This window comes from Nerophis lumbriciformis, linkage group LG14 (genome assembly GCF_033978685.3).
Source record: "Nerophis lumbriciformis linkage group LG14, RoL_Nlum_v2.1, whole genome shotgun sequence".
Classification (NCBI taxonomy): domain Eukaryota; kingdom Metazoa; phylum Chordata; class Actinopteri; order Syngnathiformes; family Syngnathidae; genus Nerophis; species Nerophis lumbriciformis.
Window position 1 is genome coordinate 23,710,264 of NC_084561.2, and position 20,750 is coordinate 23,731,013.

A 20,750-nucleotide genomic window follows, 5' to 3' on the forward strand; every position below is an offset into this window, starting at 1 on the left:
TATAAACATGAAACAGAGTGTCAGGAGTGTCAAGAGTGATGTCGCCAGGCTGACTGCCTGGCAACTACAGGCTTAAATAGTGATGACATGATTAGTGAAAACAGGTGCATGACTCAAAATGTGAAAACGTGAGACAGGTGTGTGACATGACGATGTGAACCAGGTGAAACTAATGGTTACTATGGTGACAAAGGGAGTGCAGACAAGAACTAAAAAGTGTCCAAAAACCAAGCAAAACATAACTAAACAAAACATGATCACAGACAAACGCCACAAAACAATGTCATTAATTACATCAAAGCAACTTTCAGCTACAGCACGATTGCAAAAGCCATACTTTTAAGCAACAAAAGACGTAACCGTCACACCGGAAGTCACAGAGGAGCAAGTAAGGCGACGCACGACTTCCGGAACACAACGACATGAAGTCTGACACACAAAACGCAACTGGCAGCCAAAGAGAAAACATTTTTATTCGAAAAAAATAGAGGAGATTGATCAGGGAAGCTATGGAAATTAGGACGTGAGGGGCCAATACCAACAACAAGGATGAGGCCCATACATCATTCCGCACACCTGGGCAGAAAAAAATATACTGTATGGCCGGGTCAGAGAAATGTATTTAGCAGGTAAATCTACTGTTAGAAAGTTGGTTACTGTACTTTTATTGACATTTGCTTGAATGTTGGAAATGTGAGCAGAAAATGTCTCCTCTTGTTAATTCAACCTAAAGCGTTGGTTGCACTTTATTCAAATAAGATGTGAATGCATTGGCCATTAATTGTTGTTGACTTGCTTGTTTGTATCCATCATTCATTCATACCTAATCCTCTTACAATAAATAACAGGATTGCAAGAAACTTCACCTGCAGTATCCACTATCAAGAATTTATATCACAGTCACATTGCTTGATTTTATTTTATTTTTTACAAAAAGTTACTGAATTGATTTCAACTTACTGAATATTTTCGAATTGAATCTCTCTAAAAATGAGATTGTTCTTGAATCGTTCCGGCAACCACACATATCAAATCGTTTTTAAAACGAATCGAGACAGGGCTGCGGAGCTAGCGCTGAGCACCGGGACGGACAAGCTTCACAGTGTCTTGGCTGAATGAGCAAGTATCGGACACCTCGGTCTCCTTAGACGTATCCTCGCTCATCCATGCGGACTGGACACTGGCCGAGAGTTAGTGGGCGGCAGAGGGTGGAGTCAGCTCTCTTGGTTGCTTTGTTGGGTCTGCTCCCGTCTCTGGCCACACTCACCCCACCCCAGCAGACAATGGCGTGGAACACTGCACAGGCCACCACAGTGTACCGTATTTTTCGGATTATAAATCGCAGTTTTTTTCATAGTTTGGCCGGCGGGGGTGCGACATATACTCCGGAGCGACTTATGTGTGAAATTATTAACACATTACCGTAAAATATCAAATAATATTATTTATCTCATTCGCATAAGAGACGAAGCAAATGTCAGCAATCGTCACACACACGTCAACCAATAAGAATAAGGGTCATGGCAGAAGTGCATTGTGCGTCATGGCAGAAGTGCATTGTGGGTCATGGGATGCTAACTGCTACTATGTCCGTAGCTATTAAAATGGATCATTTCAACATTGGCGGTAACTTATAAAAACCGAGAAGGGCTGAACAAAAATGGCACCGAAAAGGAAATCATATACTGCAGATTACAAGCTGGGCGTAGTGAAATATGCAGCAGAAAACGGCGATCGAGCAGCAGAAAGAAAGGAAGCGGCGCATACCAGGAGCGACAACGAGGAAGAAGATTTCATCGGATTTAGCGATCAGGACCGATTGTAGCTGAGATAGGATCCAGCGCCCCCCGCGACCCCAAAGGGAATAAGCGGTAGGAAATGGATGGATGGATGGAGTGACAGATTGTTTGGTAAACGTATAGCATGTTCTCTATGTTATAGTTATTTGAATGACTCTTACCATAATATGTTACGTTAACATACCAGGCACCTTCTCAGTTGGTTACCGTATTTTTCGGACTATAAGTCGCAGTTTTTTTCATAGTTTGGCCGGGCTCCAGTGCAACTTATATATGTTTTTTTCCTTCTTTATTATGCATTTTCGGCAGGTGCGACTTATACTTATACTCCGAAAAATACGGTATTTATGTGTCATATAACGTACACTTATTCAGCCTGTTGTTCACTATTCTTTATTTATTTTAAATTGCCTTTATTATGAACTTTCGGCCGGTGCGACGTATACTCCGGAGCGACTTATAATCCGAAAAATACAGTATATGTTTTTTTTTTGTTTGTTTGCTTGTTTTTTTGTTTTTGCCAATCATCAGTCCTGCTACTAAAATAGTCTTCTATATTGTCATAATGATACCATGAATTGATTAACGTGGACCCCGACTTAAACAAGTTGAAAAACTTATTCGGGTGTTACCATTTACTGGTCAATTGTACAGAATATGTACTGTACTGGCAGAGGGGTTAGTGCGTCTGCCTCACAATACAAAGGTCCTGATTTTAATCCCGGGCTCGGGATCTTTCTGTGTGGAGTTTGCATGTTCTCCCCGTGACTGCGTGGGTTCCCTCTGGGTACTCCGGCTTTCTCCCACCTCCAAAGACATGCACCTGGGGATAGGTTGATTGGCAACACTAAATTGGCCCTAGTGTGTGAATGTTGTCTGTCTATCTGTGTTGGCCTTGTGATGAGGTGGCGACTTGTCCAGGGTGTACCCCGCCTTCCGCCCGATTGTAGCTGAGATAGGCTCCAGCACCTCCCCCCCGTGACCCCGAAGGGAATAAGCGGTAGAAAATGGGTGGAAAATGGATGGCTTACTTTAGCTGTATGTAGAAATGACTGGTTGCATCAGCTCTGCTCTTTTAATGTCTTTAATGTCCTTTGTGTTCTTTGATGTTTCTCTCTTACACACATGCCTATGTGTGCTATGGCTATGCGTTTTTTTCCCCCCTTGGCCTCAGTCTGGACCCCCTCTCCAGGGCCCCCTACTTTTCTTCAATATTGCTTTAGAATGTATTTTCTCTTGTTCTGTTTTTACTTCCTGTGGCCTTTTTTAGCTCTCAATGAAGAAAGTGTTAAGTGTTTATCCTTTCTGTTTAAATTGCTTCCATTCGGATCATAGCCACAATTATTGATGCATGCAATTGTGTGGTAGGGATTGTAATGCACAGTGATTTAATGTGTGGATTATTGCTAAGGACTTTTAAGTACAGTGTTTATTTAAATCAGCTGACCTTTTGAGCACTGTGTGTGTTTCAGTTCCCATTAAGCTGTTTGCCTTTATCTCCTGAGCGAATAATGCTTTTTCTTGGCCTAAACTTGCGCTTGCCGGCCTCGCTAAAGGTCACGGCATCATCAAAATTCCCACAAATCCCCTCAATAGCAAAAAATAAAAAAATAAATCATGAAAAAATGAGCAACCTGTTACCGAGCCTGCCTGCTTGTCGTCACGGCGGCCACCAGCCAATCCTGTGCGGCGGAGGCGTGGCTTTGCTCGCTGCATGCCTGCTCTCAGCTGTGTGTATCCTGAATGAACGAGCTTGCATGTTGTGCTCCGCTCCGGTCTGCCTGAGAAAGTGGCGTGCAAACTGACTCGGGGCTCTGCGTAGAACGAGTGCACACCGGGAGTGCCTTTGGAGAAAAGTGGGGGGGATGTTTTCTCACCGAAGAGGTCAGTCAAGCAGAGGATGATGGAGAGAGCGGCGCAATTTTAAGATCCTCTGAATCTTTCATAGCCCGCCAGAAAGAGTTGGTCCTGGGATGTGCTTTTTGTCTGGAGCCAGCTGTGACACAGAAACATAACCAGAACCAACTTAACATCCAGACCAGGAGACGTTGAATTCTTCTGTCCTCCAAGGGGTTAGACGTGACCCTGTTGTGTGTCAACTCATCTTGTGAGCCTCGGATGAAAGGACGAGAGGAGTGGGCACGACTGCTGGGTGCTAGAATCCCTAAACCCGTTACGAACAGCACGGAGACAGAGCAACACCCAAACTACACAAAAGGTATGTGTGTGTTGGCCTCCTCAGGGGTGTACGACATAGCCTCATTGTTTCCTCTGCAACCTGACTTGTTCTGGATCATCAAGAGGAAGACGAAACCAGCTATGTGTGACTGACTTTGGACAGCCAGTGGCGGAATTGGGAAAAGAGCCTGTCACACCGCACCCGCAGAGATGTCCTCCAACGAGCTGAGCGTCGAGATGGACTCCTGCATTCGGACGTTCAAGGAGCATATGCATCTGGAGCTGGAGCCCCCCAAGATCCCGGGCGTGGTTGGAGGAAAACGGGGCACCACGTCCCCCAAACTTTCCCCGCGGAGCTCCCCGCGGCTCTTCCGCAAGCTGATGGTCAACAAGAGCATCAGGCAGAGGCGGCGCTTCACCGTGGCACACACCTGGTAAGGCTGATGAGGGAGAACCAAGGTTGGGGACAAACACTGCTGGGGTCAAAACAAATTCTAGATGTGGCAAGATTGTTACATTGGTGGGGAAAATCGGAAGTAATTGAGGGGAGCGTGGAGCGAGTTTGTGAAAGCACAAAGATAAGACCAGCAAACAACGGGAAGGAAGGGTTACAGCTAGAGGGAGGGAAGTGGAATGCGATAGATCGAAGGAAAAAAAACGGGGCAGCGATTGCCTCCTCCGTCACAAAATGGCAAATGTACACTTGCACTTGTTATCATGAGTGAGGCCAAAATATGACTGCTAGCTGGTGGTTTGTCCCTGGGTTAGGAGGTTATGCAACCAAACGGGAGTCACATGCGGGATCTCATGTCTATGAGCTATCATTTCATCTCCACTCATTTTCTAAATTTATACCAATGTGCACTTTCGTTGTGCAGTTCAGACCGGATTTAGACGGGTATACCCATTTTAAAGATGGGTAACTTAATTTGCGGTCTGGTGCCTCTGGACACAACTCTATAAATAGAGGGCAAAACAACACAATGCATCCCCACTTATGTATTGGGTAACACTTTAGTATGGGGAACACATATTCACCATTAATTAGTATAAAAATTAGCCGAAATTGTTGAATGAAAGAAACTGCTGATCTAAATCTGTCCACAATGTTTTGTATCTTTGTAGATTATGCTACTTATGTAAAAACAAAAAAAACAGTGCACCAGTCGAGGAAAATGAGCAAATTACATAAACAACTTCCTGTTAATTTGATTTATGGTAACACTTTAGTCTGGGGAACATATTCACCATTAATTAGTTGTTTATTAACATGCAAATTAGTTACATATTAGCTCCTAATTAGTCATTATTAAGTACTTATTAATGCAGTGGTTCTTAACCTTGTTGGAGGTACCGAACCCCACCAGTTTCATATGTGCATTCACCGAACCCTTCTTTAGTGAAAAATAAAATGTTTTTTTTTTCAAATTCAAGACAAAGTCATATGTTTTTGGTAACACTTTAGTATGGGGAACATATTCTAAGTAACAAAGACTTAATTTAGAGTTATTTGGACACTAGGGGAACATATTCTAAGTAACAAAGACTAAATTTAGAGTTATTTGGACACTAAGGGAACATATTCTAAGTAACAAAGACTTAATTTAGAGTTATTTGGACACTAGGGGAACATATTTTAAGTAACAAAGACTTAATTTAGAGTTATTTGGTTAGGGTTAGGGTTAGAGGGTTAAGGCCAGGTATAGATGGTTAGGTTTATAATAAGGCCATGCCGAATAAGGCATTTATAAGTACTTAATCATGACTAGTTAAGAGCCAATATGTTACTAATTTGCTTGTTAATAAGCAACTAATTAATGGTGAATATGTTCCCCATACTAAAGTGTTACCATGTTTTTTTTACTGGTGCATAAAATGAACCGTGCTTGAATATCACCTTGTTCAAAGAACAAAACCAACACAGTGCGTAAACTCACAACAAATTACACACCTGCAAACCAGTCAGCTGTTGCCGTATCCGTAATACACCGAAAGGGAGAAGTTTGTATTTACATGATGAGTCGGGTGTGTTTTGACCTCCGCCGAACCCCTGAGCCCGACTCACTGAACCCCTAGGGTTCGATCAAACCCAGGTTAAGAACCACTGTATTAATGCCTTATTCTGCATGGCATTATTATAAAAACAGTAAGCCATTAACTAAGAGTCTTCCCTCAATAACCTCAGAGTTATTGCTTATTAGTAACCCTAACCCTAACCCTTATATGTTCCCCTAGTGTCCAAATAACTCTAAATTAAGTCTTTGTTACTTTAATAAGCACCTAATTAATGGTGAATATGCTCCCCATACTAAAGTGTTACCATTTGTTGTATAACACTCCAAAACATCAACCTCAGCAAGATGCCCACATCTCGGTTTTATGAATGATTCGCTTTCCAATTTGCTATTTTTGTCCTTTTCCCCCCCCACCCGCCCACCCTCACTTTATTCTTCTGCAGTGACTGGAGTGTTTGCGGGGTTATGCAATGTGCGGATTAGCGGCATGTAGGGGGGGGTAAAAAAAACGACTTATTTCGTACTTCTGAGCTTCAAGGTGACTCTTGCTTTTTTCTATAAAATGACTACCCCTCTTGTGTTTGAGCATAAGAAGACAGATGTGCTTTGTTTGTAATGAGATTTACGAAGGTGAAGACCATCAAGCAGAGCACTAATCAGCATATGATAAAGTGGGCTTGTCACTGCAAGGGGAGGGAGGAAGTGTGTGTGTTTGTGTGTTAGAGGAAATGAGTTCAGATACGAATCTGTTCCTGCACCTTTGTGTCTGCAGGCTGTACTGTTTGTGTGATGCAAAGGAGGTGTCCAACCGCCGTTTGGGATTTGTCTTCTTGTTTGTCACGGTTGTTTGATTTCTACCTACGACATCCATATGCATCTACGTACTGTATGTGTGTGAGTTCACATATGCACATTGCCTTTAACACTGCGTTTGGGGTCGAATGGCTTCCCCTTTAAGTGGGCTTATCGCTTTATCTCTTCCTGTACAGCCTCTTTCTGAGCTAGGAGAGATCCGCGGGGAGTTGAGGATGCAAGATACAAGAGAAAAATGAATAAAATGGATCCTGTTATGCAGAACTAACTTTAACGCCAGAAAACGCCATACATGGTAGAGGATTACCTGAAAAGCTTTGCGCGAGTCTGCCATTTTAATTCAGTTGTAGTAAAAGACACTTGGCTTTTTTCCAAACTTGCTCCAAATAATTTGTTAGGAATTTGAAACTTTAATGAGGTGTTTTGCCTTACTTAATTCAGCAGATATCGCCATACTCGTACTGGTTAGAGTGTCCGCCCTGAGATCGGTAGGTTGTGAGTTCAAACCCCGGCCGAGTCATATCAAAGACTATAAAAATGGCACCCATTACCTCCCTGCTTGGCACTCAGCATCAAGGGTTGGAATTGGGGGTTAAATCACCAAAAGTTATTCCCGGGCGCGGCCACCACTGCTGCTCACTGCTCCCCTCACCTCCCAGGGGGTTATCAAGGGTGATGGATCAAATGCAGAGAATAATTTCGCCACACCTAGTGTGTGTGTGACAATCATTGGTACTTTAACTTTAATTGTAGGTTTACCTGAAGAGCTTTGCGCAAGTCCGCCATTTCAATTCATTTCTAGTCAATGTGAAGTGTGAATTATATTTATATAGCGCTTTTCTCTAGAGACTCAAAGCGCTTTACAAAGTGAAACCCATTATCTGCATCTTTAAGCTACATTTAAACCAGTGTGGGTGGCACTGGGAGCAGGTCTTGCCCAAGGACACTATGGCAGTGCATAGAAAGGTGGAAGCGGGGATCGAGCCTGGAACCCTCAAGTTGCTGGCATGGTCGCTCTAGCAACTGAGCCACGCTGTCCCAATAAGTATCTTCTTTTTCCTCAATCCTCTTGTTGTGTGGCAGACTGGCTCGTACATGCACATGCATGCTAAAATCCTCTGCTGTTGCCATTTCTAACAAACGGTAGCGTATACAGTAGGGTTGTACGGTATACCGATATTAGTAAAGTACTGCGATACTACTGAATCATTTTCGGTACTACACCGCCTCTGAAAAGTACAGTTCCGCCACCCGTTGTCGTCACGTCGTATCATTGCTGTTTTACAAGCAGGTGAGCATGTTTGGCAGCGCACAATCACGGAGTACTTACAAACAGACACATTGTGTAGACAGAAAAGGGAGAACGGACGCTTTTTGGCTTAAAAACTAACGATAAAGATGAAGTTATAACACTGAAACGCCCTCAGGAAGAGGTGCTTTATGACATGGTTAGCGAGCTAGCGGCTAAGGTGCAGCCCCAGTCGGCAGTGTTTTAGCTACTTCTAAATCACTAATCCTTGTTTCCATGACGACAAATAAAGTATGTTTCTTACAAGTATCATCCCTGCAGGACGAGGAATAGCTAAACATGCTTCACTACACACCGTAGCTCACCGGCGTCAAAATATAAACAAACGCCATTGGTGGATCTACACCTGACATCCATTGTAATGATAGCAAGTACAGTAGCGTATCTAGTCGATACTACTATGATTACGTCGATATGTTTTGCCATCACAACATCTTCTTTTTTCGTTTAAAAAAAAATTATATTAGGTTTATAAACTCAAGAAATATGTCCCTGGACACATGAGGACTTTAAATATGGCCAATGTATGATCCTGTAACGACTTGGTATCGGATTGATACCCACATTTGTAGTATCATCCAAAACTAATGTAAAGTATCAAACAACAGAAGAATAAGTGATTATTACATTTTAACAGAAGTGTAGATAGAACATGTTAAAAGAGAAAGTAAGCAGATATTAACAGTAATTGAACAAGTAGATTAATAATTCATTTTCTACCACTTGTCCTTAATAATTTTGACAAAATAATAGAATGGTAAATGACACAATATGTTACTGCATATGTCAGCAGCTAAATTAGGAGCCTTTGTTTGCTTACTTACTACTAAAAGACAAGTTGTCTTGTATGTTCACTATTTTATTTAAGGACAAACTTGCCATAAAAAACATATGTTTAATGTACCGTGAGGTTTTTTGTCAAAATAAAGCCAATAATGCAATTTTTGTGTGGTCCCCTTTATTTAGAAACGTGCCGAAAAGTATCGAAATAATTTGTGTACTGTTACCAACATATTGGTATCGGGACAACATTAGTATACAGTAGTTCCAACTTAATCTGTCAGTAGATTCCATATGGAAGCATTAGAAACTACAATATGGCTGACAGGGAGAAGTCGCATATGGTGTCGGAACAGTGCCAAAATTGTTGCATATGAAAAGCACACTCTGCGTGCGCACGGTGTTATTTTAGGCTTGCAATGTGTCTTTCTCTTTCTTTACGTATGTAACGTTCCACCTTTTTTTTTAGTACTTACAAGCGGGCATTGAATACACGGACCAGAAACTCCCCTCCTTTCTGATTGGTCACTTTAAACGCCTACTGTCTCCAAGTTGAAGCCAATCCGAGGCGGAGCAAGGCGGGTCATCATGGCGGGAAGATTTGTGCGAAAATTGAGGATGCACATCATCCACTAAGCGATACATGGGCGAGGATGAGGAGCCTGACCAGGAGACAGGGTGGAATATCATAAAAGCGCAAAAAAACGCTGCACGTGCGCACAGAAAAGCCACACGATGAGTCATAAAATGATTCTGCGCACGCGCAGTGTGATTTTTCCACGCAAGAATTTTGGCACTATTCTGGCACCACAGTCGCGGTCAAAGGGGTCTTGGCATGAAGGAGGGCTGCAGCACGTAAATAAGATCGCCCACAAAACGGCACATTCTGGAGAGAAAGTCAGAAAGCGGCTTGAAGATGGTCTGTAAAACATAATCTATGCCAGGGGTGTCAAACTCATTTTAGATCGGGGGTCACATGGAGAAAAATCTACTCCCAAGTGGGCCAGACTGGTAAAATCACGGCACGATAACTTCAAAATAAAGACAACTTCAGATTGTTTTCTCTGTTTAAAAATAGAACAATCACTTTCTGAAAATGTACAAATCATAATGTTGTTGTTTTTTTTTACATTTACATGTTGCGGTTTATAGTATTCAATCTTTATTTGTCGTTGTTTATACTTTCTGAATAAATTATGTGATCATGTTCATCAGTCAACTCATTGGTTAATTTTCAATTTATCAAGATAAAAAAATAATATCAAAATTAAATTACAGTATGTTATTTATGTAGTTTGCTCCTTTTCTGCAACTGGTGGACTGTGGTTTATTTATTTTTTTACATATGTAGCATCATCTACAAAGATACAAAGAATTGCTATTGCAACATCTAGTGGATACATTTAGAACAGCAGTTTCTTTCATTCAAAAATTTCGGCTCATTTTTATACTTACCAAGCTCATCACGTGGGCCGGATAAAACCTGTTTGTGGGCCTGATCCGGCCCTCGGGCCGTACGTTTGACACCCCTGATCTATGCACAGTTTTCACCAAAGCACCACCATTGCATGTTATGCAGACCACAAGGAAGTGTTTTGAATGTAGAAAAGATCATAATGATTAGCTCTTTAATTTAGGGAAAAAAAATGTCACTCGTGTCCTTTGCCATTATATTTGCTCAGAAGTGCACATAATATGATCTTAACTTATGACAACACCCATAACGGTCATTAACTGGTCCAGTCCAGCCCGTTAACAGCTGTGCTCATGATAAAGTGCCCTTGAAGACAGCAAGAGAGTCTTCTTGCTGAGTGGGGAAAATAGTAGAAGATGTCTTTAAAATACCAAAGGAGGGAAGAAAACCGTTTTGACAATAGTCTATTGTAGCAGTGACGTGCGGTCACCTTCATGCCAGGTGAGGCCCGAATGTCTATGGAGTTGTTTTTTTAACTTTAAATTAATTTGACTAATCCGTGGCAATACAACATGTTGTTAATTAACACGATGAGAAAAAGAGGAAAGTAATTTAGTTTCAGAATTTTTTTTATTAAAGGGGAACATTATCACAATTTCAGAAGGGTTAAAACCATTAAAAATCAGTTCCCAGTGGCTTATTTTATTTTTCGAAGTTTTTTTCAAAATTTTACCCATCACGCAATATCCCTAAAAAAAAGTCCTATGTATTTACTTTTGTAAAATGTACTCCCATTTGTGGTCTTACCTTTTATTTCTATTTGAAGTACATGCACCTATCCTTCTAGTATGTTCCCATTTGGTTTAGTCTGAAAGTCGCTTGGAGACATGTTGTGCTTTGATGTATAAACCTCCATATTGGCAGCCTTATTTGACAAGTTGACTTGCATATGACTTGTTGCGAAGAAAAAGCAATAAACACTGTCTTCCTATCTGAAAAGAGAGGTAGCAACAAGCACCTGTTAGTTCCCCTCTTCATGGTGACCCAAAGTACTACAGCGCCTCTCTGTATGATATTTCTGCATATATACATATATTTTATACACTATATTGCCAAAAGTATTTGGCCACCCATCCAAATGATCAGAATTATGGTGTGGTTTTTCAGGTACCGGGCTTGGCCCCTTAGTTCCAGTGAAAGGAACTTTGAATGCTCCAGGATACCAAAACATTTTGGACAATTCCATGCTCCCAACTAGGGCTGGGCGATATGGCCTTTTATTAATATCTCGATATTTTTAGGCCATGTCATGATACACGATATATATCTCGATATTTTGCCTTAGCCTTGAATGAACACTTGATGCATTTAATCACAGCAGTATGATGATTCTATGTGTCTACGTTAAAATATTCTTGTTCATACTGCATTAATAAATGCTCATTTTAAACTTTCATGCAGAGAGGGAAATCACAACTATGTCAATTTACTAAAACTGTATTTATTAAACAGTTATTAAGCAGTGGCACAAACATTCATGTCATTTCAAAACAGAAAGTGCAAGATTGTCAGAGACATTTTAAAACAAACTATTAGTGCACTTTTGTGCATGATGTCACTAAGATGACATATCAAAACAACACTAAATTAAATTAAAGTATACTTCTTGTACAGAACGCCACTACAATAGTTTAAAACAAATAAAGTGCATGATGTCACACAATATATTTCAAAAACTGTCAAATAAAAATGAGCTGCATAATAGGAAATCAAATAGTGTATGTCCTTCGCTATGTGGTAGGTTCCTGCGGACGTTATCTCCTTCTGTTGTTGACTACTTTTTTCATATGGTGTTGATGTGGAAATGGTTGTGGGTATTGCACCGAACGGAGATGTTGACATGCGGAGTTTCAAGCACTCTTCACTCTCTAGCGGGTGACTTTTCAAATGATGCTACAAATTAGTAGAGCTGCTACTTTTTGTAGCAACGCTTTTGCCGCATACTTGACATATTCCCGCATATTCCCGCTTGAAGCCAAACCACCGCCAGGCGATGGACCCCGTGCTGTTTTTCTTGGGAAATAATTCTTCCTTCATTTGTTACCAGATTCGCACCTGCTCTTTATCGTATTACCACTCGCACCACTGCGCTAGCACCACAGCTAACGTTAGTCATGTCTCTACCTCTCTGCTCCGCGAGGGCGTATGACGTTGCACGCGCGACAGTATGTGACGTATGTAAGAATGTGCGCTTGTTTTATGTCTTATGAGAGAGACAAAAAAGAGTGAGAAACACCTTTAGTGTAATACCCGAAGCTAAAACCAACTGCGTGAGAACGTATACTCGAATATCACAATATAGTCATTTTCTATATCGCACAGAGACAAACCCGCGATATATTGAGTATATTCGATATATCGCCCAGCCCTACTCCCAACCTTGTGGGAACAGGTTGGAGCGAGGCCCGTTCTCTTCCAACTCGACAAGGTCCATAAAGACATGGATGACAGAGTCTGGAGTGGATGACTTTGACTGGCCTGCACAGAGTCCTAACCTGAACCCAATAGAACACCTTTGGGATGAATTAGAATGGAGACTGAGAGCCAGGCCTTCTCGACCAACATCAGTGTGTGACCTCACCAATGTGCTTTTGGAAGAATGGTCGAAAATTCCTATAAACACACTCCGCAACCTTGTGGACAGCCTTCCCAGAAGAGTTGAAACTGTAATAGCTGCGAAAGGTGGACCGACATCATATTGAACTCTATGGGTTAGGAATGGGATTTGGACTTCAAAACTAACGATAAAAGTGACACTTTAAACAGGGAGGCACCGCGTTGCAAGTACTGTTTTACACCTTTCCTGCTTGTCGGCTCCCAGACCGTGGTCGAGGAGATGCAGGGGAGACCTTTCACTTCACAGTGGGTCCGTAAAGCTCCGCTCTTTGGTCGGAATGACGAGGCCGTCGATGAGTTACAACTTGGTCACTTTCTTTATAATTTCCACACGGCACAACCGGACATCCATCATGCTATTGACACTCCTGCACATGATAGCGCTACCTCTCTTAACTTGCCCACTCACTTGCTCACGTCACTCACCCCACATACTGCCATTCTTAAAGGAGCACACACACACATACACTACTCTCACAACAGCTGCTTTAAAACACGCCTTGCCAATTGTGGCGATTAGCATTACCACCTGTACTTCAAACTTAGGTAAACATTTAAATAATAAGCATTCAGATCTGTACAAGGAGTTATTAAAAGTGACAGGTAATAATGCAGTTGTTACACCTGTCCTGCTGCTCGGTCCGGTGCAGACTGTAGTCGAGGAGCACTGGGAAGACGTTCCCTTCAGGGTCGATGCCATTTCAATGCATTTTAATATATATTTTAACCTTGTAAAATTGTTTTTTGACTGTGAGTGTTTAATGTAGTGTAAGATATTCTGTTGAAATAAAGCCAATATTGACATTTTTCGTAGTTCCCTTTATTTGGAAAACTATTGATATACATTTTGGTACCGGTACCGGTATCGGAACTAAATTATTGGTATCTGTACAACCCTACACCATTGCCTCATATGGTTTCTACCAAGTGTGTGTCTAGTATACTCAGGATAAGGCGCAGTGCACTACAACAGGTATGTTTACTTGAGTTAAGACATTTATTAGGTTCCGCCCTGTATATGATCAGGAAATGTGCAAATGCAGTGATTTTTACCTAAAAAAATTGTCAATAAAACTGATTGTAATCATACAGAAAATACATTTATAACGCAGTTTATTTGACATTAATTGTATTATTATTGTTATTATTATTTGTTTTTAAATGTTTCATCATGACAGTTGTTGCTCTGCCTCACATGCCTCCCTTGACAGCATGTCCTTGTATTGTAGTGTGTAGTGTTCCTGGGAGTAGTACTGTCTTCCCAGTATGCCTTGCAATACTTGTTGTATAAATTGTTGCTAAAATAGTGTGTTTCTAAGGCACAGGTGTCAAACTCTTAAAATAAATAAAGTACCTTATCTTTTCTTAATAAATGTATTAGTTTTTTTCTGTTTTGACAGAAAAAAAAATATCCGTACGTCATTAAATTGTATACTTTTTTAAACTTTAATAATATCTATTGTTGCAACAAATATTATAGTATCATACTTTCCAAACAATATTTGGTTGTCAAAATAAATACTTAATTGTCTGCGTAACTTATGATTTCAAAACAATTTATCCATCAAATTACGCACCGTAAAAATGGATAAGGAAAAAAAAAAAATACAGTAAAATTTGTGGTAGTTTTTACAGCATATTACTGTACATTTGAAAAAAACTACCACCGCAATTTTTACGGTAAAATGATGTGGACCGAGGTGCCAGTTTGTTACCTTAGATATCTACGGTTGTTATTTTTATGTTGTATTACTGTAAATGGAAAAACGGTATAATTTTTTTTAAGGTATAACATTTCCAGCTTAGTTGCCAAAAAACAGTGGCTCTGTTTTTCCATTTCCATTATTATGTCATAAAAACCACTGTGAATTTTACAAAAAAATTCTAGCGCCTAAGCTGCCAGTTTTTTTTTTTTTTGCAAAAACAAACATTGGTAACGTTTTTCCATATACCGTGATATGTTGTAAAACAAACACTGTATATTTAAATATGTCCAGTGACGGAGTAGGCAGTTTTTTTTTGTGTATGATAAAGATAATACTTTTGTTTGTAAGTGAAGATACTGTTCTCGTTGGTGAGTTGTTTAAAAATGTATTGTTGGTTGTTGCACGTCTATTTAAACAGCTTCTTAGTCAAACAAAGCTGAAATACCCTTGGCCACTTGTGTGGCTATACATCCCCTCAGTAAGTACAATCTATATAAAATATATATATGTAAATAATTAATTGAACAGTTAATTCAGTAGTAGTAATCATCTCATGGCTTGTCAATCAATCACACTTTATTTGTATAGCACTTAACCAAAAGTACCTCAACAGGCTTCACAAACCATAACGACATCCCCTGATCTGAACCCACTTGTCATACCATGCCAAACCTATACCTGAATACCACGTGACTCAAAATGCCAACAGTACCTGGAGTTAAATGTCAAATCTGTATAACATGGAAGTCAACCCAAAAATAATGGCTGCCCTCAGAGAGCAATATGAATGTGTGTTCCACTCACCATATTTTTACATAACTGTCTCTGAGTACAGTATTGTAACGCAACAACTTCATGAAAAATTAGCTTTCAGATCTGAGGTATATGTTGTGGTTTCGTAAAGAACCAATAAACTATGCTTTAAAAATGACCCTCCCTACTGCTTTAAAATGATTGCAAGTTTTGGGGCAAAACAGAGATTTTCTTGGCATGTCGTTCGTATAGGTCAGGGGTCGGCAACCCAAAACATTGAAAGAGCCATATTGGACAAAAATTACAAAAAACAAGTCTTATAATGAAGGCAACACATGATGTAAGTGTCTAAATTAGCTATAATAGCCTACTATCAAAAGGATTGTGTCGCAGGCTGAAACAAATGTTCGTTGACATAAATGTTGAAATGTAATATTTATTCTACACATTTTTACAACATTGGAAAACATTAGTAAATCAGAGGCTACTCAGAAGGTGAGATAACTCCTGGAAATTACTGTCTTAGAATGGCCAGAGCAGTGGTTCTTAATCTGGGTTCGATCGAACCCTAGGGGTTCGGTGAGTCGGCCTCAGGGGTTCGGCGGAGGTCAAAACACAACCGACTCATCATGTAAATACAAACTTCTCCCTATCGACGTATTACGGATACGGCAACAGCTGACTGGTTTGCAGGTGTGTAATTTGTTGTGAGTTTATGCACTGTGTTGGTTTTATTCTTTGAACAAGGTGATGTTCATGCACGGTTCATTTTATGCACCAGTAAAAAGAACATGGTAACACTTTAGTATGGGGAACATATTCACCATTAATTAGTTGCTTATTAACATGCAAATTAGTAACATATTGGCTCTTAACTAGTCATTATTAAGTACTTATTATAGCCTTATTCAGCATGGCCTTATTATAACTCTAACCCTCTAACCCTGACCCTAACCCATACTTGCCAACCCTCCCGATTTTCCCGGGAGACTCACAAATTTCAGTGCCCCTCCCGTAAATCTCCCGGGGCAACCATTCTACCGATTTCCACCCGGACAACAATATCGGGGCGTACCTTAAAGGCACTGCCTTTAGCGTCCTCTACAACCTGTCTTCACGTTCGCTGTTCCTCCAAACAAACAGTGTGTCGTCCTAGTCGCACAATACGTGCGGCTTTTACACACACTTGACCAAGTATGCATGGCATACACTTAACAGCCATACAGGTCACACTGAGGTTGGCCGTATAAACAACTTTAACACTGTTACAGATATGCACCACACTGTGAAACCACACCAAACAAGAATGAAATACAAGAACCCCTTGCAGCACTAACTCTTCCGGGACGCTACAATATACACCCCCCGCTACCACCAAAATTCGCCCGACCACCTTAAACCCGACCACCCCAACCCCCACACCCCCATCTCCCGAATTCGGAGGTCTCAAGGTTGGCAAGTATGCCCTAAACCTAACCAAATAACTCTAAATTAAGTCTTTATTACTTAGAATATGTTCCCCTAGTGTCCAAATAACTCTAAATTAAGTCTTTGTTATTTAGAATATGTTCCCCATACTAAAGTGTTACCAAAAACATATAACTTTGTCTTGAATTTGAAAAAACCCCAAAACATTTTATTTTTCACAAAAGAAGGGTTCGGTGAATGCGCATATGAAACTGGTGGGGTTTGGTACCTCCAACAAGGTTAAGAACCACTGGGCCAGAGGTATAGATGTGTGTGTCCAAGTTAAAGGAAACGGGAGGCTGTCTTCTTCTAATGGAGTTATTACAAACTTTGGTAAGCTATGTAACATTTGCTGTGGTCTGGAACAACATGGCACACAAACAACTATCTGAAATGCAACCAACATTACATACAGTTAGTATGTCATGAGACATGCAAATATAAATGATATACAAAGAGTATAAAAGAAAAGGAAATTAAATGAGCTCAAATATAACTACAAATGAGGCATAATGATTCAATATGTACATACAGCTAGCTTAAATAGCCTGATTAGCACTCCAACAAGTCAATAACATCAACAAAGCGCACCTTGGTGCATTCACGCACAGTATAAAAGGTTTGGTGGACAAAATTACAAGAAGGCTTTACATGTAAACAAACTGTTGTGTCACAGTCCACACTATGGTGAGTTCAAGAACCGCCGAAATTAGTAGGACAAAACGATGTTCACCAAATACATACACATGCATACATAGCATACACACAAACATATTAAACAGTGGGCTTTCTAAAAATTGGGAAGGTTTGTGTCATGTTTGTCCTCAAACAAAAAACATACTAAAACAAACACACAAAAATTTCCCCATCTTTTTCCATTTTCAATCCTTTTTTAAAAATGCTCCAGGGAGCCACTAGGGCGGCACTAAAGAGCCGCATGCGGCTCGCTGACCCCCGTTAGAGGTGGAGTGTGTCACAACACAACCCTGCTGTAGGGTTTGTGTATCTGCATGGAGTTCACACAGGTGTGTTGACACTTGTCATGCTTGAAAATGTTGCAGTTGTAAAAGTTTTTAACAATAACGGCAAACTTTTGTACGATTTCCAACCAAATCCCTGTTCCTCAGATGTATCGTAAGTTCTGTGTCGTCCAATTACAAATCACCAGGAAGCGTCAAGACATTTATATTTACACATATCTCGTCTTTTGAAATGCTTTATTTCATTTCATATCATGCACATGTCCCTCTCCTTCTCTTGATGTATTTTTAAGAGAAGGTAGCTGAAGATGGGCGTACGCTGTGCGAATTAAGCCTGTTTCAAGCATGATTTTAAAGCAGACTAGCTCATTTTTAAATCTGGGCTGCTTCTCACATCTCGCCTGGCATCATCATCTCCCGGCTGCTCCTAAGACAAGCTTGTCGGAAATGTAGTCAGCTGTGACAGAATCTCGACGAGAGCTGCCAAACCGTGCACCTGCGTGAAATGGCAAAAGCTGCCGACTAAAATATTCTTATAAAGACCATTTGTGCCTCTGTCTCCTTTGATTTCCCAAAACAGATGAAAAAAACACAAATGATAGACATCGATTCTGTCTTAGAATTGTGTGTAGCACTAACATTGTTTATTTCTAATTGTTTAACACAGTTTAAAACACCCGCTACTACTGAACATTAACCTAAAGGCACAATGGGCCCCATTCAGCAACCGTTCTTAAGAACACATTTTGTTCTTAGGCCCACTTACGAAGTTTTTAAGGAGGTTTTTGTATTCACCAATGTTTTCTTAGCTGGGATTTGTTCATAGGTAAGAACAAAATCTCCGAGTGCTCCAGAGCACTCTTAGGGTGGCCTATTTGTTCTTAAAGGCCTACTGAAATGCGATTTTCTTATTTAAACGGGGATAGCAGGTCCATTCTATGTGTCATACTTGATCATTTCGCGATATTGCCATATTTTTGCTGAAAGGATTTAGTAGAGAACATCGACGATAAAGTTCGCAACTTTTGGTCGCTGATAAAAAAGCCTTGCCTGTACCGGAAGTAGCAGACGAGTAGCGTGACGTCACAGGTTGTGGAGCTCCTCACATCCGCACATTGTTTACAATCATGGCCACCAGCAGCGAGAGCGATTCGGACCGAGAAAGCGACGATTTCCCCATTAATTTGAGCGAGGATGAAATATTCGTGGATGAGGAAAGTGAGAGTGAAGGACTAGAGGGCAGTGGGAGCGATTCAGATAGGGAAGATGCTGTGAGAGGCGGGTGGGACCTGATATTCAGCTGGGAATGACTAAAACAGTAAATAAACACAAGTTAGCCACAACACAACCAGGCTTATATTTAATATGCCACAAATTAATCCCGCATAACAAACACCTCCCCCCTCCCGTCCATATAACACGCCAATACAACTCAATCACCTGCACAACACACTCAATCCCACAGCCCAAAGTACCGTTCACCTCCCCAAAGTTCATACAGCACATATATTTCCCCAAAGTCCCCAAAGTTACGTACGTGACATGCACATAGCGGCACGCACGTACGGGCAAGCGATCAAATGTTTGGAAGTCGCAGCTGCGTACTCATGGTACCGCGTCTGCTTATCCAACTCAAAGTCCTCCTGGTAAGAGTCTCTGTTGTCCCAGTTCTCCACAGGCCAATGGTAAAGCTTGACTGTCATCTTTCGGGAATGTAAACAATGAAACACCGGCTGTGTTTGTGTTGCTGCAGCCGGCCGTAATACACCACTTCCCACCTACAGCTTTCTTCTTTGCTGTCTCCATTGTTCATTGAACAAATTGCAAAAGATTCACCAACACAGATGTCCAGAATACTGTGGAATTTTGCGATGAAAACAGACAACTTAATAGCTGGCCACCATGCTGTCCCAAAATGTCCTCTACAATCCGTGACGTCACGCGCAGGCGTCATCATACCGAAACGTTTTCAGCAGGATATTTCGGCGCAAAATTTAAAATTGCACTTTAGTAAGCTAACCCGGCCATATTGGCATGTTTTGCAATGTTAAGATTTCATCATTTATATATAAACTATCAGACTGCGTGGTCGGTAGTAGTGGGTTTCAGTAGGCCTTTAAATGTGACAAGTTCCCTTACTTCTATTGTCTAATGTTAAATTACACACACACACAAACTGCAAGATGCTGCAGATCATGCCCTGGGGAGGGAGCACATATTTCACCACCATGTAGACCTATTTGCCCGAAGTGACGAATATTTATTTGAACGCTTTAGGCTACGTCAGCAGTCCCCCCTTTCTTAAACTTACGTTTTGACATTATGTATTTCCCCCACGGGATAATACAAATTTCTCTTCTGTAATCTGTTTGGGTTTTCTCCGTGTGATTGATGTTCAGCTTTTCTGCCAGAATTGTGCCCTTATATGGGGAAATAAGGGCGGGGAAATAAGGGCGTTTACCTATGCAAATTACGTAATTAAGGGTGTTTACATATGCATATTGGACACCTCTGGACTATACCATTGGGCGGCGTGGCTCGGTCGGTAGAGCGGCCGTGCCAGCAACTTGAGGGTTTCATGTTCGATCCCCGCTTCCGCCATAGTCACTTTCATTACCAACCATACTGGTTTAAATGTAACTTAGATAATGGGGTTCACTATGTAATGCACTTTGAGTGACTTCAAGAAAAGCGCATTATAAATATAATATACTTCACTTCACAAATAAGGGCGTGTTTATATACAAATTATGATAGATACGCACGCGCTAATCATTTGGCATTCAGCAACTTAAGAACAGCAGGTGGGAACAATTTGGTCGTTTAAGAACACGTCATGAATTTGAATGGACTCCTCTTA

The 20,750-nt window shown here is 40.9% G+C and overlaps 1 protein-coding gene across 3 annotated transcripts in view; it reads left to right on the forward strand.

The window, feature by feature from the left end:
• pde4ba (phosphodiesterase 4B, cAMP-specific a) overlaps nucleotides 1-20,750 on the forward strand; it is a 460,485-nt gene that overhangs the window by 122,396 nt on the left and 317,339 nt on the right. Inside the window, exons 1-2 of one of the 3 annotated variants that reach the window (XM_061975771.2) lie at nucleotides 3,560-4,017; nucleotides 4,141-4,411. The exons of 1 other annotated variant lie outside the window; for it this stretch is intronic. In XM_061975771.2, the coding sequence (XP_061831755.1) occupies nucleotides 3,918-4,017; nucleotides 4,141-4,411 (371 nt within the window). In that variant the 5' untranslated portion in view covers nucleotides 3,560-3,917. Of the gene's footprint in view, nucleotides 1-3,559; nucleotides 4,018-4,100; nucleotides 4,412-20,750 lie in introns of those variants that run through there. One more of the 3 variants, XM_061975774.2, reaches the window with a different exon arrangement.